Source organism: Rattus rattus, chromosome 14 (assembly GCF_011064425.1).
Source record: "Rattus rattus isolate New Zealand chromosome 14, Rrattus_CSIRO_v1, whole genome shotgun sequence".
NCBI classification, from domain to species: domain Eukaryota; kingdom Metazoa; phylum Chordata; class Mammalia; order Rodentia; family Muridae; genus Rattus; species Rattus rattus.
Window position 1 is genome coordinate 8,224,377 of NC_046167.1, and position 21,858 is coordinate 8,246,234.

At 38.4% G+C, this 21,858-nt stretch overlaps 1 protein-coding gene across 1 annotated transcript in view; it reads right to left on the reverse strand.

Moving 5' to 3' along the window:
• Positions 1-21,164, reverse strand: part of Malrd1 (MAM and LDL receptor class A domain containing 1) — a 684,120-nt gene extending 662,956 nt beyond the window's left edge. Inside the window, exon 1 of the mRNA XM_032884682.1 lies at positions 20,934-21,164. Coding sequence (XP_032740573.1) covers positions 20,934-21,111 — 178 coding nt within the window. The 5' untranslated portion in view covers positions 21,112-21,164. The remainder of the gene's footprint in view (positions 1-20,933) is intronic.
• Between the last annotated feature and the right edge of the window lie 694 nt (positions 21,165-21,858).

The window sequence follows — 21,858 nt, forward strand, 5'->3', positions numbered from 1 at the left end:
AATAAAAGCTGTCACTCTGTAGCCTGCTGCTAATACAGCTACCAATACATTGTATGGATTTAATCACATTTGGACAATGTAATGAACAATGAAGTATGTGGGCATTTCTGTAGAATTCTTGTGTGTTCTTTTCAACTTATGAAACTGATCTTTTTGCTTGTATTTTTATGACCCCAAAAGCCAGACCTACACTAGTAAAAAGAGCGAACATGATTCTATATTGTGTTGTGAAAGGTTTCTCAGAAACCACAATTATCTTATGAACCAACATCCATGATGCTATATCCGATCATTAATTTCTGAAAATCTCTCACAGAGTGGAACTTTTACAACATAATAAAAATATATCAAATTACCAAAGTTGGCATCAATCACACTTCTGAGAAAATTGGAAACAGTAAGCTTTTAATTGTGACAAACATAAGGGGAGTGAGAAAACTCAGAACTCAATTTGAATTCAGAAAAGGGTAGATCTGGGTAAATAATTAAAATATAATGTCCTTAGTCAGGGCACAATGTAAGAAAGAGAGAGATAAGATAGAAACATCAGAAGCAAATCACACCTCACAGGTTTCCTAGACCCAAGTCAGGAAAGTTCAGTGTTCTCTTCCTAAAAGTTCTAGAAAACACAATCATGATTTGCACTGAGTATGTATTGTGGAAAATGTGGATTACATAAAATTTACCATTTTAAGCATATGAGCCTGTGGTGTTCATTTTCTACCTCGTTACTGAACTAACTTTGCCATGCATTCTAGAATGCTTTTTATATTGCAACACTGACATTTTAGACTGGTCAAGCTACCATACCCACCCCATTTCTTACCACCCTAAGTCCCCAGAAGTTCTCAGTCTACTTTCTGTTTCTATGAGTTTGACTACTCAGGGTGTGTAGAATCATATAGCATTTTTTCTATGACTAGCTTGCTCCATGTAGTAGAATGTCCTCAAAATTGATGTAAGTAATAATGTGGCAGAGTATCCTTTTATCAGAGGCTAAATAGGATTGTCAACACACACACACACACACATACACATGCAAACATACATACACATGTACACACACATACACATATATACACACACATACACACATATGCAAACATACACACACACGCACACACACACACACACACACACACACACACACATGCACAAACACACCTAATATCATATTTAAACCATCAAATGTCCGATGATACTGAGTAGTTTACAGCTTTGGGCTATGGTGAATAACACTGCCATGAACTTGAGAAAACAATTATGTGTTCAATTTCCCATTGTTGTTTCTCTTGGCCATACATAGAGAAATTCTTCAATCACATGGCAATTCTGCTTCTATATTTTTGAGAAACTTACATCTATTTTCAATATATCTGTAAGAGTTTGCATCCCTATAACCAAAGAATGGTTTCTCCAAATTACCACCAATATTTATTTTCTAGAATATTTTGCTTGTGGTTTTTATAACAGCTTCCCCCGATGAATGTGAGCTAAATCTGCATTTCAGTGTGGTTTTGAAGTATCCTGCTTTAGTCATCAGTGACTCTGAGGCCAATTTTATTTGCTTTGTGTATCTTCTGTGGAGTAATAGCTATTCAAGTCCTTCACTGATTTTTTTTAATGAAGTTGACAGGTGGTTTGGTTTGCTTTCGATGTTTGAATTTTTGCCGTTGAGTTGTAATTTCATTTATATCCTTTATACCAATCCTTCACCAGATGTATGATTTATAAATGTTTCTCCCATTCTATGGATTGCCTTCTCAACCTGTTGGTAGTATCTTTCAACAATTAAATGTCTTTTACTTTTAGCTAAGTTCAATGTATCCTTTCTGAACATCATTTTCACTTTTTTGTGTCACACTAAAGATATCCCAGTCAACAATAAAAAAGCCTTATCCCTGTTTTCCTTTGGGACTGGTAAGGAAAGTCTTTCTTTAGAGCTTTAGTCAGTAATGTTTTGACTTAGCTTTCTGTTTTCACTCACCCCGCCAATCAGTAATCCAGTAGTTGGTGAATCTCCCTGGTAGTAACTGATTCTAAGAAACATCCTTCAAGAAAATAGAATAATTCATGTTTCTTGCCTGATACAGAAAATATTGTGAGTGTTACAATTTATTTCAAATATTAGAGAAGCTGTTAACAGGATGGACGTCATGTAGGTGTGATGAATTGTTTTAGTAGCTTAAAAAACTCCCACAGGCTACTGGCCCCATCAAATTTGCTACTTTTTTATTATATAGCTTCTTTTGCTCTTATGTTATTCCACCAAAGGAAAGAAACTAAAATTTTGAGTAGGTTTCTTTTCTCTCTGGGAAAGACTTTTATTGTACTGCCAGTGTACAAATGTGCTGAGAATAGTTTATGTTTCAGTGTTCTCAGAGAAGCACAACCAATTTTGGACAAATCATACTCAGATATGAAATGCTAATCCGCAGTTCATATGATTCATCCATGTCTTTCACATTTCTACTGCCCATTATGAACAAAGCAATTCACAACTATGAAACAATTCTAGCTATCAAAAGATATTAAAGAGATGGATTTATATCCTACAAATTGATGGATCAACACCTAGTCATTCAACAGTTCCCCAGAAGGGAAAGAACTTAAGAGTGCTACTTGACATAAGGAGAATGTTGTGAAGATTGTTTTCAAAATAACAGATGGGCTCTCATAGACACATTTACAAAAAAGAAAATAATCCATTTCAAGTTAAGTGCACTCTAAGTTTGATTTTTGGAAGCAAGATTCAATTCACCTCTCTTACAAGGAAAAAAAAGAGTTTGGAAGAAAGAGATGAACTAGCATAGAAATAAAAAAAGTTTGAGTTGAAATATTTATTTAGTTATAACAAAGGGTCCAAATTAAATAGATATTGATATATTTGTTATTAATTAAAGTGTGTTGTTTGAATCAGACAGGCCCCAAGAGTTCACATGCTTAAATGCTTGATTCTATTGATCAGAACAGTTTGAGAAGGATTAGGTGTGCTTTTGTGAGAGCAGGTGACCCACGGAAGATTCAGATGTCAATGCCAGTCCCAGTCTCTGCCCCTTCCTCTCCCCCTCCAACTTGCACATAGGATGTGAGCTCTTAGCTTCCCCTCCAGCACCATGCTTTTATGCCTGTCACAGTGCTCGCAACTAATGTTCATGGAATCACCCCATGAAACTATAAGCAAGCCCCCAGTCAAATGTTTTCTTTTGCCCCAATTATGGATCGCATCTTTTCACAGAAAATATGGTTGATGTCTTTTCACATAAAATAGTAACTAAGACAGAATCTGGTGCCAATAGTACCAATATTGTTGTGACAGGCCTGAAGATGCTGTCTTACAGAGTGTACAATACTTTTTTGTTTTGCTCTATAAAATCAGTTGAACACTTTAGATGGGACTTAACAGGAGGTCCTAGAAGACTGGAAAAGAGTAACACTAAGTCTAATGTGGACTATGGGGGCACAGCTCAAGCGGTTTCAAAGGGGAGCAGTATTAACAACTGCGGTAGGGACCACTCTTATATTTTGGCACAGAATATGTCTGCTTTCTGCCCTTCTCCAAAAACACTGTGAAGGGTTTTGAACTAAAGTCATTGGCAGAGAAATTTCAAGATATCCTAATGTCAATGTTGTCACATGGTTATTCGTTATTAAAACCAAATCCTATGCTCAAGAAAATTAGTTTAAGGAAAGGCCTGAGGGTTAGTGCAATAAACGGTGTGCTGTCAGCAGGCAAGATCCCACCTAGCTAATCCTTCAACCTAAAAAAGGATAATGCTCACAAATAAACTACAAAGGAAAGTCGGGTAAACTCAATTCAATAAGGAAGTCAGGTTCCAGCTGAAACAAGCAGAACTTGGCACACTGAACACATACTTCTGACCTAAGGGTTATGCAAGATACAAGAGTAGAAGGGTTGTTGAATCTTCCTCCATGGTTAAGGAAAGCCACTGAGGGAATGTGACATGGAGACATTCATAGAAAACTAGAGAGATTATTGGATGAATTTGTGAAGGAGAAACCTGGATTTTGTTAGAGACCTCAAGATGTTGGAGACGTCAAAGCATAGGATGTCTGCTGAAGAGAACTGCAAACAGGCAGTGGAACTAAGCCAGGAGAGGAAAGGGTCAACAAAGCTTAGTCAACAGGGAAGAAAATGGGAGATCCAAAGGTCCACTTAAGTTCTTTGACATCAGGTTTAAAGCTAAATATTTCAAGTTTGCCCTGATGGATTTTGTACCAGGATTAATTTAAGTGTTTCCCATTCAAAATGGTAATACACATTCTATGCCACTGTGATATACATTTTTGTTTTACATAGAATTACAATTAAGAAATTGCCTTGAGCCTCAGCAAAGACTTGGAGTTTGGACTTTTTAATAGTCTTGAAACTGGAAGAAAATGGGGACTTTTGATACTGGGTTAATACATGTTCAACAAGTATATGGGGCCCACAGAGTTGAATGTGATGGTTTGGATGAAATAGGCCCGCAAAAGCTCATATGTTTGAATACTAGGTCCTTAATGTATGGAAATTTTTGAGGATTAGGAGATGCGGCCTTGGAGAAGATGTGCCATTTGGAGTGGGCTTTGAGGCTTTAAAGGACCATGCCAGAACTAGTCTGTCTGTCTCTGTCTCTGTGTATGTCTGTCTGTCTGTCTCTTTCTCTCTCTCTATCTCTCTCTCCCTCCCTCTCTCCCTCCCTCCATCTTTCTTTCCCTCCTTCCCTCCCTTCCCCCCCCTCTCTGCGTCTAATTTGCCACTGAGATGTAAGCTCTCAGCTACTACTGTAGCACTATGCTAGCCTGCCTGCCACTATGTTCCTACCATAGTCATGATAGACTCACCCACTGAAATTCTAAGCAAACCCTCAATTAAATACTTGCTTGTATAAGTTGTCTGGGTCATGCTGTGTCCATACCACAATAAAACAGTAACTAAGACAAAGTGATTGTTCTATCCATTTATAATTCTTAGATGTCTGTTCATTTTTAGGACCTATCCACATCCATTTGTCATTTTCACTTCAAATTTACCATAACAGAAACATCCTACAGTTTATGCAATTTATACATAACAACTCTGAAATTATTTGGGAGAAAAATAAGTCACATATAAAGAAAATTGACTTGGATTTTATGTAAAACATAGGTTAAGAAAAATTTATGCACATATTCTAGCAGCTATAACTAGTGGGTGCTTTTGTTTAGAAAATTTGCTGTTTGATAATATCCTCTAAAGTTTACTGATATATGAAATTCAAATAGCATTCTAATAGACAGAGCTACTCCTGTTTAAAACATAACATGAGTCAGAACTATCGTTTAGGTTTCAGGTTCTCATTAATTGTCTATATATTCAGCCTTCTGAACTTAGATACTACTCCCTTCACATTGATAATAGGAGCCCAGTTACTAATGAGATCATTCTCTGTGATAATATATTTAGAAGTATTATCACTCCTAAAATCCAAAGGATTGTGAGATATATTAAGTCTGACTGGCACTAGTGATTCTGTGCACTGTGAGAAGTACAAAAGATATTTAATTTTGTTATTTTTATTGAATTGCAAAATTGGTTGCATGACATTATGTTTTTAAGTTTGAATAATATATAGTCAAATAATAAGTAAATTTTAAGTGTTTTCTATGAATCTTTTAGATATTTTTAGAGAAACTCTACGAATCTGAAAACTACAACACTGCCGTGCAGCGCTGGCACAGACCGTTAATCCCAGCACTCAGGAGGCACAGGTAGACAGATGGCTGTCAGTTTGAGGCCAGTCTGATTTACAAAGTGAATTCCAAGACAGCTAGGGATGTTACACTGAGACCCTTTGTCTCTAAACAAAACAAAGAAAACCCAAACAAACCAAGCAAAAAAATCTTACAACTGTCTCTGGTTATTTGAACTTGTGAGATCCAACAATGAAGATCAGTTAAATATTTTCTGTACCTTAAGAGTGATGCTTTTGGCTTGCCTACAAATATAGACCTCAATTCCAACTTTCAAAATTAAAGAAATGATTCTTTTTTATGTCATTCAGTGAAGCCAAATAAATATTTTCATGATGTGATTCTGCCAAATCACTGAATTCCATATTCCAATGTGCCCCAGGGCTATACATGTGATGGCTGGAGTAATTACTGGCTGAGTTTCACTGTCACTAGTTCACACACAGACACACACACACGCACAGAGAGAGAGAGAGAGAGAGAGAGAGAGAGAGAGAGAGAGAGAGAGAGAGAGAGACAGAGAGAGAGACAGAGAGAGAGAGACAGAGAGACAGAGACAGAGAGACAGAGAGAGACAGAGACAGAGAGACAGAGACAGAGAGACAGAGAGAGAGAGAGAGAGAGAGAGAGAGAGAGAGAGAGAGAGAGAGAGAGAGAGAGAGAGCGACACAGAGAAACAGAGAGACAGAGACAGAAGAGAAGAGGAGAGGGAAATAATTATAAGAATGCACTGTTGGGAGTTGGAGAAATGGCTCAGCAGTTAAAAGCACTCGCTGCTCTTGCAGAGGACACACACACACACACAAAGAGAGAGAGAGAGAGACAGAGACAGAGACAGAGAGACAGAGACAGAGATGGAGAGCCTTGGAGCTGGTGAAGTGACTCAGAGGTTAAAAGCACTTGCTACTCTTGCAGAGGACACACACACACACACACACACACACACACAGAGAGAGAGAGAGAGAGAGAGAGAGAGAGAGAGAGACAGAGAGAGAGACACAGAGAGACAGAGAGAGACACGGAGACGGAGACAGAGACGGAGAGCCTTGGAGCTGGTGAAGTGGCTCAGCGGTTATAGCACTCGCTGCTCTTGCAGAGGACTCAGGTTCAGTTGCCAGCGCCTTGGAGGTGGGGGACGGGTGGATTACAACCTTCTGTAAGTCCAGTTTCAGGGGCTCTGATGTCCTCCTTAAGTTTCCTCTGGCACCAAGCATCCACGTGGTGCCCATAGATACATGCATACTGGCAAAACATTTATACACATAAATGAAAAATAAACAACTTAAAAAATAATGTCCTCTCTCACCAAATGACCATCCAGGCCCCAGAATCTATCATTTATGTCTACTAAGACCTCTCTCCAGAAAGTTTCTTCATCCTATTACACACATAATCGGAATTGTATTTATATGCTGAAGTTCTTCACGATCCTTTAAAAGACAATGAAGGTAGAATCCATTCTTGCAGCCCATCACCTGAGTCTCACAAGACTCTCTGAGAAAATCCAGAGAAGATGGTATTAGCAGTAAATTTTGAAAAATTAGCCACGACCCATTTATTTTATTTATCGCCTACTATTGCCCTGCTCTGGTCATTGGCTCTAGGAAAGTTAGAACTATTCTAGTAGAAACGTAAGAAGAAATAAGCATTGTTCAAATATGATGACATGAATATTATTTGCATCTATAAATAGCAAATGAAGGCATAGAGGATGTATGTGTAGATTTAATGTCACATGATTAGATTCAGAAAAGAATGCAGTTGGGAGCAAAGCCATGAGAGATGGGAACAAAACGGAGGTGAATTGGAAGTTCAGGTTTGGGAAGAGAAAAAAACTTGGCCTTGTTTTTATTTTGATTTTTTATTGGTTATTTTATTTATTTACATTTCAAATGTTATCTCCCTTCTCAGTTTCCCCTCTGCAAATCCCCTATCCCATTCTCATCCCCTTGCCTCTATGAGAGTGCTCTCCCACCCGCCCACCCATTCACTCCTACCTCACCACCATAGCATTCCCCTATGCTGGGTCCTCCAACCTCCATAGGACCAAGGGTCTCCCCTCCCATTGCTGCTAGATAAGGCAATTCTCTGATCTATCTGCAGCTGGAGCCATGGATTCCCTCCATGTGTACTCTTTGGTTGGTGGTTTAGTCCGTGAGAGCTTTGGGAGTCTGGTTGGTTGATGATGTTGTTCTTTCTATATATTGCAAACCTCTTCAGCTACTTCACTCATTCCCCTAATCACTCCATTGGAGTCCCCATGCTCAGTCCAATGAATGGCTTTGAGCATTCACATCTGTATTGGTCAGACTCTGGCAGAGCCACTCAGGGGACAGCTATACCAGGTTCCTGTGAGCAAGCACTTCTTGACATCATCATTAGTGTCTGGGTTTGGTGTCTGCAGATGGGATAGATTCCTAGGTGGTACAGACTGTAGGAACCACATAAGGAACCATGTTAGGCCTTGTGATGAGTCAAGCACTTCTAGTTCACTGACAGAAAGCAAAGGGGAGCTGAGCTCAAGAACCATAAATACATTGTTGTACTAAAAAGAACACTAGCACTGAACAGGGGAACTGTGGTCACTGCGGAAGATGCAGTGTACCATTGGCAACCATGCATGAGACAGGAATCTCATAGGCAGAGAACTTGTGGGTACAGAGAACTTGTGGGTACAGCCATGATAGCCTTGGGCAGTAGCATACACATACAGAGAGACAGAGAAAGAAGCAGAGGCAGAGGCAGAGGCAGAGGCAGAGGCAGAGGCAGAGAGGAGAGAGAGAGAGAGAGAGAGAGAGAGAAGAAGGAGGAGGAGGAGGGGAGGAGAAGAGAAGAGAAGAGAGAGAAGAGAAGAAGAGAAGAGAAGAGAAGAGAAGAGAAGAAGGCAGAGAGGGAGAGGGAGAGGGAGAGGGAGAGGGAGAGGGAGAGGGAGAAAAGAGGAGGAGGAGGAGGAGGAGGGGGAGGGGGAGGGGGAGGAAGAGGAGGAGGAGGAGAAGAGGAGGCGGGCGAGGGAAGGGGAGGAGGGGGGGGGGAGGGGGGGGGGGGGGGGGGGGGGGGGGGGGGGGGGAGGGAGAGGGGGAGGGAGAGGGAGGGAGAGGGAGGGAGAGGGAGGGGAGGAGAATGAATGAATCCTGGCATTCTGCTCACAAATAAAATAAAAACAGCAGACTTCTTTTCACCATACAGGCAGGTGTGGTGAAGGAGAGTTGCCTGGTCCTAAGTGTAGGCAGGAATGGACAAGGGTAGGGTGTACACCTGTTACACCAATGTGATTCTTCTTCACATGGACTCCTTTTCTAACAAAACTCTAACACATTAATTTACTACTAAATTCTCAGTTTCTGTATGTTGATGCCCATATAATATCTTCATCAAAAAGAAAAACAAACTTCAATATTTTTGAGTAAAACAATTAGAAACATACAAGGGAGAAAAAGAATGCTGTTATTGGGTTGATGTAACTAACCTTGCCTTGTTCTCATTTCTAGAATAAATACAATGGTTAAGAAAAATTCTGCTTATTCAATAATCTAGAAGTATTGTTTTATTCTGATTAGAAAAATGTGTTTGGAAACATAAATGTATAAAGAAGAACAATCAAATATAATCTAATGTATATGTACAAAATTTTCACAGCTATTCAATGGTAGTCTATAATTTAAGTACACTCATTGATCATTATTGTTTTGTAGTTATATAAGAGATGCTCTTTCTCATTTTAAATAGCATAATAATTAACAAATGACTATGCAAATGCCTACAGCATCAATGTGCCAGGATACATTTAAAATTTAACCTAATATAACAATAAGTTTTTCCCAACTTTATCATAATTGATAATGTGAGAAGGATAATAATGTTAATATAAACTCTTTTGTTTCTTGGAAGAAATTACTAAAAAAATCACTATTTTAAAGAATGTATTTTTTTAATTTCTTGTTAATATCACAAAATATAAAAAAGAAGTAAAAGTTCAAACTATTCCTGGACTGGTAATATGTTTTCTTACAACTTTACCAGCAATGTATTCCCTGTGATTAATGTATATTTATTTTATTTAAAAGCTATTGATGGCTTTGTGTTTTCACTTCTTATTTATGCTTCCTTGGCGATTGATCGCTTCACTGCAAGTGGTCATTTCTCTTTCCTCATGACCTGCCTTTTTATAATATTTACTCTATGAATTCTATGATAGAAAACTTTTGTTTTTAATTTATAGACCTGGAACAGAATTATTTGTCAGATATGGTGCATATAATTTTACTCGGGACATTTTTGATACCTTTGACCTTTGAGTTAAATATTCTAACTTCCCATGATTTTCATATTATTCTTACTTCCACATAGAAGGACTTCCTTTTCTTTGGCACCAGCCCTTAGCAAACACACCATGAAGATTTATTACTCAGAAGATGGCTGAATGGGTTAATGTTGCTGCCCACGCCTGATGACCTCATTTCCATTTCTGAAACCCATGTCCTATAAGGAGTGAACTGATTCTTAAAACACAGTCTTTGCTCTTCACATATACACAAATATTGCCTGACTACATGCATCCAGACACACACACACACACACACACACACACACACACACACACACACACACTAAATGAGGTATAATCTCAAAAAACTGAAATGAATTATTTAAAGCAATAAAGAATATACCATCATTTTTAACATTTAGTGTTTCAACTTTAAGAATCTCTTTATGAATGGAAGAGATAAATCGATTTCATGAAATAACCCCATACACATCTGTTGTCTACAGTCTGTAGTCAGTGTTGGGTAGTATTTAGTGTCAGAGGCTACAGAATCAGAGTATGGCATGGGTCCCAGATTTGTTGCTGCAAAGCTCTGTGTTTTTTGCATTTTATTTTTATTTATTTGAACTTCCTTTTTTATCAGTCTGTTAAATTGGAAATGTAGCACCTTCTACTATTTGGATACATTGTAAATAGTATATGAAATATGATAGGAAGGTGCTAAGAGATGCTTGGCCCTAAGTACTGAGCACATACCAGCTGAAATGATTAACTATGACAGTTCCTCAGTTGATCGAGGATACCACAATTGTATATTAAATATATCACAGATATGCTTTCTAGTTCTTTAAATTCTGCAAACATAAATTATTTAATCTGTGTGCATATGTGTGGGTACATGCTTGCCATAAAATGTATACAATATATACAGCTGGTTCTTTCCTTAAACTCTGGTCATCAGAAATAGCAGCCAGTAATTCACCCAATCAACTATCTCACCTCCCAATCTTCCTATTTCTAACAATCATATTTCTAATTACTAACTTCTGTATAGTTGGAGTAATTTACAGAATGCATTGCTATAAGCCTATTCAAGAAATTATTTTCCATCAACCACAAAAATAAGTATTTCCCATTAGTCTTTATCTTTATACATTTCTAGTACTATTCATTTTCTAGGTCACCTTGAAAGATACTTTGTCAGGTTCCAAAAATTCACTTTGCTGGGTTTTGTACTACAGCATAATTAACATATAAATTGAGTCCATGAGAATGTACCTGATTGTGTGACTGAAGCATCCGATGCAAAATACTCTGAAAACTATATAATTTTTCTAATTTGCTTCACACAAGCATTTCAACACTTAAATTTAGATGGTTTAATTGTGTAACATTGTTGTGCTCTAAGATGCCTTCCTCCTCAAACTAAGGTGCTGAATCTCAAATAAATCTCATATGTCCTGGTATGAGGAAGTAGATATTGGGACATAATTAATAGGTGGATCCTTGTTATACAATTAGTGCTCTAACAAGAAGACTTTATGCAGAAGCAAACCAGGAAGAGGATCTTCACTGGACAGTGAGCCTAATTCCTCTATATGGCTCCCTGGACTCCAGTCTATGAGAAATAGATGTCTATTTTGCAGTCTGTATATGATTTGTAGCATAGTGACAAACTGAGGCATGTCACCAGGGTCAGTTAGATTTTAAAATATTTGTTAGTTGTCTCATGAAACACTTTGCATTTGAAGCAATAGCAAAGGAAATTCCAGACATGGCATCTTACATATCACATTACTGCAGTATTTCAAAGAATCAATTAGTCTTAAAAATAGTTGCCTCTTATCCTACTGAAGGAACACTGTTTGCACTTAACCTTATTTAAGTTAAATGTCTTAGATTTAAAATTACACTAAGATAATCTCAACTTTTTGCATATATTTTTTAATTTTGCACAGTAATTATGTTTCGAAAAACTTGCTTTGCAATGGAAAAATGCAAAAGAAAGTAGTTATAATCTTAAAATATCATGATCCTTCATGTCAAATCATAGATATGAAAGTAAATTCCTACTCCAAAAATGCTTGCATGAATAAAAATATTCTTAGCATAAAATAGAATAGGAACAAAATAAAATATCTGATTAAATGGATATGTTTCTCTTTTGAATCATGAAAATGTAACTAAAGATGACTGTGTATACAGTAAATGTTAATATCACCAACAGATGTATGAAGATCTTATTTAAGATATTTCAAGAACTTTGTGTTAACTATTTTGCCAGTGAGAGGGACCCATTTTAATAGCCATATATCCACTCCTCATTAACAGCCTATCCTATGCCCTTTGGTTGATTTAGGTGTAAGTTACAACAATAAAATAATTCTATGGAATTTATTGCTGAATGAAAGTTACCAAACTGAAGCCTTTGTATAGGAAGTAACTTTGAACAATTGCTAGTAAAAAAAACCATGACATCTTTGTGTGTGTTAATATAGAATACAAAAGAATGTTCTGAAATGATGTCAGGAAGGTGTGAGGTACTGTAAGGAAGGTTCCTCACTGCATCCCTCCAGTAACTATCCACAAAGAATTCATATATGATTATGGCAGAATATGGTAGTGAGATACCTTCTTCTGATTCCCAACAGAGAAATCTAACATTTAAAAGTAAGAGAAATGGTTTCACTCTATGTTGCCCTTTATCTGAAACAGCCTAAAACAGAAGATTCCCTCAGGCCCACGGGGGAAAGAGACTGGAAAACATATTTTCCAGCCTTTTGGAGCTCTTTATAGAAGAATAATTTCTGTCTTGCTACATGGAAGGCAATGGAGCGTCTTCTTAACTAGATCACCAAGTATCAGTTAGTTATTAACATTGTAAACAATAATGGGAACCACAGTAACCATTATGAAAATATAGATGTTGATCCCCCTTCCAACCTGCATAGGTACCAAGCTGCACCATCTCACCACTGCATTAGTCTGTGGTTAGCAAGTCTGTATGTCTGCAAGACTTGAGTCCCCAGGCATATTCCTCTTCCAGCTCCATCCTCTCCTTAAGATAGCCCAAGATCAAAAGCCCAGCATGTGAGCAAATATCTGAGACTCTCCATCTTTCTCATGCCAACCTCCAGTCAGCAACAGGACTGCAGAAAACTAGACTGGTACAACTACTCTGGAAACCAATTTGGAGGTTCCTCAGAAAATCGGAAATAGATCTACCTGAAGACCCAGTAATATCACTCTTGGGACTATACCTTAAAAGATGCCCCACCATGCCATAGTGGCACATTTTCCACCATGTTCATAGTGGCCTTATTTGTGATAGTCAGAAGCTGTAAACAACCCAGATGTCCCACAACAAGAGAATGAATGCAGAAAATGAGGTTCATTTACGTGAAGGAAATACTACTCAGCTATTAAAAATGAGGACATCCTGAGTTTTGCAGGTAAATGGACGGAACTAGAAAGTATCATCCTGAGTGAGGTAACTCAGACGCATAAGGACATGCATGGTATGTACTCACTAATAATGGACATTATTGAAAATGTATAGAAAAAATGTATAAAATACCTAGCATACAATCCACGGAATTCAAAAAGGTCAACAAGCTGTAGTGCCCAATGCCTCAGACCCACTTGGGAGGGAAAAGAAAGCAACCACAATGGGGGAGGGAAGAAGGGACGTGGGTGGGAAAGAGGACAAGGGTAGGGAGGAGGGGAACATAATCTGGTATTGGGTGGAGGGAAAGACTGAAGCCCTGAGGGCCAGTAGAAAGAATGGAAACAGGCAACCTCACGTGGTAGGAGGATGGGAGGACCCTCCAGAATGTAGCAGAGACCTGGGAGATAGGAGACTCTCGGGACTCAAAGGGAGGGACCCTAGATGAAGAGCCCTATAGTGGGGAGAGGGAATTGTAGAGCCCACCTCCAGCAGAAAGACAGGGCATCAAGTGAGGAATGAGATTGGCATCTCACAGTCAAAACTCTGACTCGTAATTGTTCCCGTCTGAAAGAACTGCAGGGATGGAAATAAAGAGCCTGAGGAAAAGAAGGTCCAGCAACAGATCCAAAGTGGAATCCAGCTCAAAGGGAGGCCCTAAGACCTGGCACTATTGCTCAGGCTATAGCACTCACAAAAAGGGACCTATCATGACTGCCCCCGAAAGACCCAACAAGCAGCTGAAAGAATCAGATACAGATATTTACATCCATCCAAGGATCAGAAGCTGCTGACCCCTGTGGTTGAGTTAGGGTAGAGCTGGAAGAAGCTGAGGAGGAGGGCGACACTGTAGAAGAACCAGCAGTCTCAATTTAACCTGGAACCCTGAGATCTCTCAGACACTGGACCACCAACCAGGCAGCATACACCAGCTGACATGAGGCCCCCAACATGTATACAGCAAAGGACTCCAGGGTGAGTGTTCAATCAGAGATCATGTACCTAACCCTCAAGAGACTGGAGGCCCCAGAGAGTTTAGAGGTCTGGTAGGAGGGTAGAGTGGAGATATCCTCATGGAGACAGGGGTGTGTGGAGGAGGTATGGGAGATGGAACAGTTGGAGAGTGGACCATAAGGGGAATAAAATATGGAGTGTGAAATAAATAAATAAATCATTGGACACTAAGGAAAGAAAAGAAAGAAAAGAACGAATCGAACGAGAGAGAGAGAAGCAACGAAAGAAAAGAAAGAAAGAAAGAAAGAAAAGAAAAAAGAAAGAAAAAAAGAAAGAAAACAAACCTTGGTGTTCTAACTAATACTTCCACAAGCCTAAAGCCAAGGACACATCTACAACTAAATGTAGATTTATCAATTATATAAAGGAATACATATGTACATAAGTATACACATATGCCTGCAACATCAATTAATTTAAAAGGCAATTTAAATTTGGAGGAAACAAAGGAGTTATACAGAATGGTTTGGAAAGAGGAAATGGAAGGGATAATAATGTGACTATTTTCTCAAAAAAAGAATATAAATAAATAAACGTGGACCAAACATTTGTGGATTTATGTGACCCAAATGGCAAATCAGTGATCTATAGTCTTTGTTCACAGTCATTGTCCACAGACCTTTCTTTGCAAACTACAGATTACAAAGAATGTTTATCGTTGATCAACCTGGGAAAATAACTTAAAGTCTAATCTGCCAAAGGCTATAACAGAACTCCAGTTGGTATTCCTGCATGAGACAAAATCCAGCCAGGGGCATCTGACTGGGTTAGTTCCTGCCAACATCAGTGTACAAGCAGTAGCCAAAGTCAAGATACTTAGTAGCAGAATTCTAGGCCACATTCAAAGGTGAAAATCTATCTCTACCTGCCAAGCGCTGGTCTGCGGGGCTGGCACTTTTCTTACATGCTCAGGCATCAATGTCAGGACACAGAACTATGAAACCTGTCAAGTCCATGCAAAAGAAGCTTTTGGATGGGTCATCCATTTTGTTATAAACATTATTAAGCTTAAATTTATGAAAATCAGTTCAAGTATCCTGTCATAGTAGCCTGAATCTAGAAATAAGAGAGATTTCAGGAATTTCACAAAGATCTAAAAATTGAGACTGACTATAAATATCCAAGCTTTGCAGTTGAGGCAGCCACTTGATGACTAATGTGTTTACTGTGCAAATATGGAGATCTGTATCAGATCCCAGAAACAAAATAAAAAGCCAGGCATAGCAGTGTGTTATAGTGCCAGCATTAGAAGACACTGGAGGATCCCTGGGATTCACTGAGTAGTCTAGTCAAGTAGTGAATTCCAGATTCAGCATCAAAAACTAGGAGGTATGACCCATAAATATTGATACTTTAGCTTCTTTTCTGAGTTGTATCCCCTTGACCTGCTGTGTTTGTCTTATTGCTCTAGCTAGAACTTCAAATGCTATACTGAATGGATACAGAAAGAGTGGGCATCCTTGCCTTGTCTCTGATTTTAGTTGGATTGATTTAAATTTCTCTCCACTTAGCTTGATGTTGGCTATTTTGTCTTGCTGTATATTGCTTTGTTTATGTTCAGGTATGCACCCCGTATCTTTGATTTCTCTAATACTTTTAATTAAAGGGGTATTGGATTTTGTTAAATGTGTTTTCAGCATCTAATTGGATGATCATGTGGTTGTTTTCTTTCAGTTTGTTTATATGGTAGAATAAGTTGATGGATTTTGTATATTGCACCATCCCTGCACTTGTGGGATGAAGCCTACTTGAACATGATGGATGATGTTTTGATGTGCTCCTGGATTTGGTTTGCAAGTATTTTGTTGAGTATTTTTGCTTCAATTGGTCTTATGTTCTCTTTTTTTGTTGAGTCTTTGTGTGGTTTAGATATTAGTGTGACCATCATAGAATGAATTAGGTAGTGTTCTTTCTGCTTCTATTTTGTGGTATAGTTTGAGGAATATTGGTATTAGCTCTTCTGTGAAAGTGTGGTAGAATTCGACACTAAAACCATCTGGGCCTGGGCTGGTTTTGGTTGGAAGACTTTGACGACTGCTTCTATTTCTTAAGGGGTTATAGATCTGTTTAAATGTTTACTTGATCTTGATTTAACTTTGGTAAGTGGAATCTATCTAGGAAATTATCTATTTCATTAAAATTTTCCAATTTTTTGGAGTACAGGCTTTTGAAGTAAACTAAATGATTCCTTGGATTTTCTCAGTGTCTGTTGTTGGATCCCTTTTCATTTCTGATTTTGTTTATTTGTATCCTTGTCTCTCTGTCTTCTGGAAAGTTTAACTAAGGATTTGTCTACCTTGTTGATTTCCCAATAGATACACACACAAACACTGGAAGGAGCTTGGGAACTCTTAAAGAAAAACGTAATGATGTGCCATAGTGGGAAGGTACCAAGAAGCCCCCTCCTGCTCAGAGGAGAAGAGGAGTGAGGAGGGGGAAGGATTTTGGAAGGGGAGGTGACTGAGAAGGGGTCACCGAGTAGGATTTAAAGTGATTAAGTAAAAAAAATAGAATGTAAAAAGCTACAGAAGACTGCTAGCATCAAGATTTGACCTCCACAACCACGTATATACACATCATAAGCACTCTCACACAGACATGCATGCACATGAACACACGTGTACACATGCACATGTGCAAACGCAAAACTGATTTTAAGTAAATAATCTCCTCCAAAGAGTTAAAAATAAAGAACAACAAAATAAACCCAAACTAGCACATGGAAGAAACTAAGAGGATGGACTGAAATGATTTCTGGGGATAGGGCCCCATGGAGGGAGCAACAAGAGCAAAAACGTACAGACAGGACTGTGTCGAACTAACGCGTTTATACACAGCAAATGAAGCAATTAACAAAGTGAAGAAACCATCTCCACAGAGGAAAGAAAACAATACGCGTGACGTCACATGTAAAAACGGATAACCAAAAACATCAGGAACTCAATAGCAAGACCACAAAGCTATTTGAAAATCTGTCTGAGAGAAGTCCTACACATACATGAATGCATGCAAAACCGGATTACAGGGGGATACTCTTTCATACCTGTTGGAACTGGTTGCTATGGACAGAAAAAAGGGGCTAGCCTGGTACCGTAGGTCTGTAATTGTAGCTTGTAAGGATAAGGTGGAGGCTGATGGATCACAAGTTCAAGGCAAACCTGAACAACTGAGGGATATCCTTTCTTGAAATAAAGGATATAAAAAGGAACAGAGAGGTTTCCAGCAGCAACTCGTGGAAACAGATGCAGACATCCACACCCAAAAGCTAAACCAAGCTCAGAGGATCCTACACAAAGGGATTGAAGGAGGCAGAGCGCTGAACTCAACTATGCCAAGTTCACAGAGGCTTACAGAGACTGAACTGACAGGGAGCCTGAGTGGGTTTGATACAGGCCACATATGTTCCTGTAGCTTAGTCTTCCGGAGGAACTCCCAAGAGTGGGAGCAGGAGCTTCCTCTGACTCTTCTGCCTGTCCTTGAGACTTTTCCCGCTATAGGTTTGACTCTTCCGGCCTTACTATGAGGGGAGGTACCCAGTCTTATTGCAACATGATATCCCATGCTTGGTTGATATTCCTGAAAGGTCTGCCTTTTTCTGAAGGGAACCAGGGAAGGAATTAATTGGGGATTGATGAGAGGAGACTGTTACCAGCATGTAATATTTGAGATAAGACTAAATATAATTATTTTTAAAAGACTACTTTCCTATCATGTCCCGAGCTTCAATCCCCATTTACCACAGAAAAGAAAACAGACAGGTAAAAGTGTTGGGAAACAGAAATAAAAAGGAAGTTTTGTGCATTACTGATGAAAACATAAATTAGTACAATCATTATTAAAATCACTACAAAAGCCAAAAATACAACTACCACATAGATTGGAAATATCATTCTTACATAAATATATAAATATTATTAATTGATGTGTGAAACAGAAATCACCATCTTAGCATTACTACACATTAGCCAAGATACACACCCAATCCTGAATGGATGAAGAAAATGCAATATGTACACCATAAAATTCTACTCAGACTTTAGAAAATGGGAAATTATGTCATTTGCAACAATATTCTTGAATCTGGAGAACATTGTGTGAATTGAATTAAGCCAGGCATGAAAAAAATAACTATCACATGAAGTTATTTATAGGTGGAATCCAAAGTTTTGAATTCTGAGAGTAGAACGACGTTACTCGAATGTGTGCACTCACAAAGGGTGCAACGTTTCACACAGAGAAAAGGAGTAATTGTTAGACCCTGCATAGGAAGATGACCATAATCAATAATGCATCTTTCAAAATAACAAAGGGAAAATCAAGTGTCTTATCATAAAAGTAAGAGAGGTAATTAGATATGCCAATTTACTGATATAACCATACTCTACTCTGTGTGTGTGTGTGTGTGTGTGTGTGAGAGAGAGAGAGAGAGAGAGAGAGAGAGAGAGAGAGAGAGAGAGAGAGAGAGAAACAATAATAATCACAGGAAAGAAAAAAAACGAAGGGCTAACATCGGGAGTTGGAGGCAGAAAAACTTATTTTCCAGTAGAAATAATGAAAATGCCATACTCTTGTATGTGTAATTCTGAAAAAAATTACAAAAGGAGTCTACAGAGTAAAATGAGAACACAGACATTTTAAAACATATAAATAGCATCTTTGACATCTAAATTCAACTTCAGTTCTGCCAATTTTATTAAGGAAAGTCTCGAAGACTTACAAGCTGATCTATTTCTTTAAAGGTCACATGATTTGGATGTTAAACGGGGCATAGACTGATTTTTATTTCAACCTAGCTACTCTACCATCACTGTAAAGTTAAATTCTTTTTAAGCCAAACTAAGATTAGCATCACAGTTTTGTGAGTGAAATTGCTTGTCTATCATTGCTTCACAATTCTCTAACCCTAGTGTTGTGTGCAAAAACAAAAAAGCCTCTAACTCTAACACTTTAAAGTGTCTCTCAGTTTAATCTCTAGGTTCTTGTCCACATTTTAAATAAAAATATCAAAGCAGAAAGTTATCAGAAAATGACGATGAAAGGGGAAAAAGTCAAAAGGTGACTTCTCAATGTAACATTTACAATGAAATGTGTTTATTGGACAGACCCATGCCTTTGCCTGCCTCAGAGACTGGCTTATTAAAATTTTTCATACAGCAGAGACCTTTTCCACTCAGCAGCTTTTTCTCTGCCTTAACCTTTCCCTGAAGCAAGACCATACATGACATTGCACTAGAGTGCCAGAGGAAGTTTTACAGAGATTAATCATGGAAAGGACATTGCATTTTCTGTTAAACCAGCAGTGGTTCCTCTCTGCTGCCCACTGAGGACATGAATGACCTCACAGACAGACCTAACATAGGGCAACATATCCATATTTAGCCTAACGGGGAAAAGTGGACAGATACAAATGGATCGTGGTCTTGGTTGTTCTCTGTATTTAATAGTTACTAGATATGAACCACATGAAAAACCCAAACAGGAGGAAAATCATTAACCCATTTTCTTCTGCAGGAGAAAAACTGACTATGGTAAAGAAAGGCGATAACAAGATGAAATATAGCTCTGTATTTTCAAGAAAGAAAGTGATAAATTCTCCTAACACTGAATAAATTACAAAACAAAATCTGAGCAAGGTAATGCACAATAATGAAAATAAGTGGTTCTGATAACGAAATCAATGGTTGTATGAATCAACGACAAAACTATTTTTGTTTTTGTACAAAATAACAATTTTATAAAACTTTCATTTGCAAAATTTGTATAGAAGCATTATACCAGTCACCATGGGCATTGTATGGTTTCCTATCAAGATTTTATAATGTAATAGAAATGTCAGATACGTACATGCCACCTTCTGCACCCTCCTTTGGTAAGTTACTTCCTGTTATTAACACTATTCTGGTAAGCAATGGAGTATGTGCACATCTGTGCCCCCCTATTCAGAGATTTCTCTCATCTTACCAACTTTTATAATAAAATGAGGGTTCAACTTCATATACTTATCACAGAGTTCAGCCTTGTCTTGAATGCTCCCCATACTCTGCACTGTTCTCAAGTAAAACTCACAAGCTGACATTGTGCTGTGCATATTAAGTCATTTGGCAATAGTCTCCCATATGCAAAAAAAATCTAATCTAAAGTAAAATTATTTTCCATATTAAATCTGTGCTTTAGCTCAGAATTTCCGTCTTAGCATTTTGCAACTGAATTAATGGCCGTCACGGAGATTTTGCTTCACTAGTTAAACTTTCAAGCTAAATTTCCATTTATCATTTCCTTACAATCAGTTGAAATCGATGTTATAACAATTTTACACACAGATCATACTTATTAAACAATATACCATCACCCTCAGAGTCTCTGAAATAAAACCATTCACAGGCTAGGGCTCTAGCTGGAACCCCATGGCTCCTCACAAGCTCCTATATGAAGGTAGACAGGGACGCAAGATTGGGGAAGACAAATGACACTTACATCGCTGCTCATCGCCGTTGTCCCCACAATGGTCCGTAAAGTCACACACACGGTCAGAAGGCAAAGAGACTCCATTACTGCATTGAAAGGCTTGGACTCCTTGCTGACCCAGTGGAGAAATAGAAAGGCAGACAGTCCAAAGGAAACACAAACGTCCAAGCATTGGGAAGGCCGACATGGACACGGCAGCCTCGGGGAGGAATATCCCTTGGCATTGGGATGCAAGGTCAGTCACTTATAAGATGAGCGCTCATCACTGGAAGCCGTTCCCCTCTCTCTTTGTTTTCCAGATTCGTCTCCTGTTGAGTGTGCACTCCAGTTCCAGTGATTCAATTCTTAACAGATGCCTCTCCAGGCACTGACTTAATCTTTGAGAGGAAAGACTTTGGAAAATATTTAACTTGAGTAATTGCACCACATCTGAAGCTAGCTGAACATGGCTGTTTATAACCCTGTGTATAGTTTTATGACCTTGTTATCTACTGAAAGAAAAGTCAAAAACAAAGAGCAAATACACAAATTAGAGGGGGGATAAAATAAAGTTGTAACTAATATATGGACTTTATGTAACCTCTCTCATGTAATTTAAGGCATTACTATCAGACCAGATTGTTAGAATTACCAAATAAAATGCTTTCCCCACCCACAGGGTGCACTAACTGAGAAACTTGAGCATACTAAGCACATTTCTATCACCAATCTGTGTGTTTCTTTTTTTGTTTGTTTGTTTTGTTTCAAAATATATTCTCCCTATATAGCCTAGACTGGCCTTGCATTCCCAGTCCTCCTGCCTCAGACTCCCAAGCTCTGAGAGTATAGTAGGAATATAGGGGAAGATACAGTAAAGTTTGGGGTCAGGAACATGAATTTGCATAGCCTGGTGGTGAGCATAGTACTGTTTTTTCTACCATGCAACAACTCACTT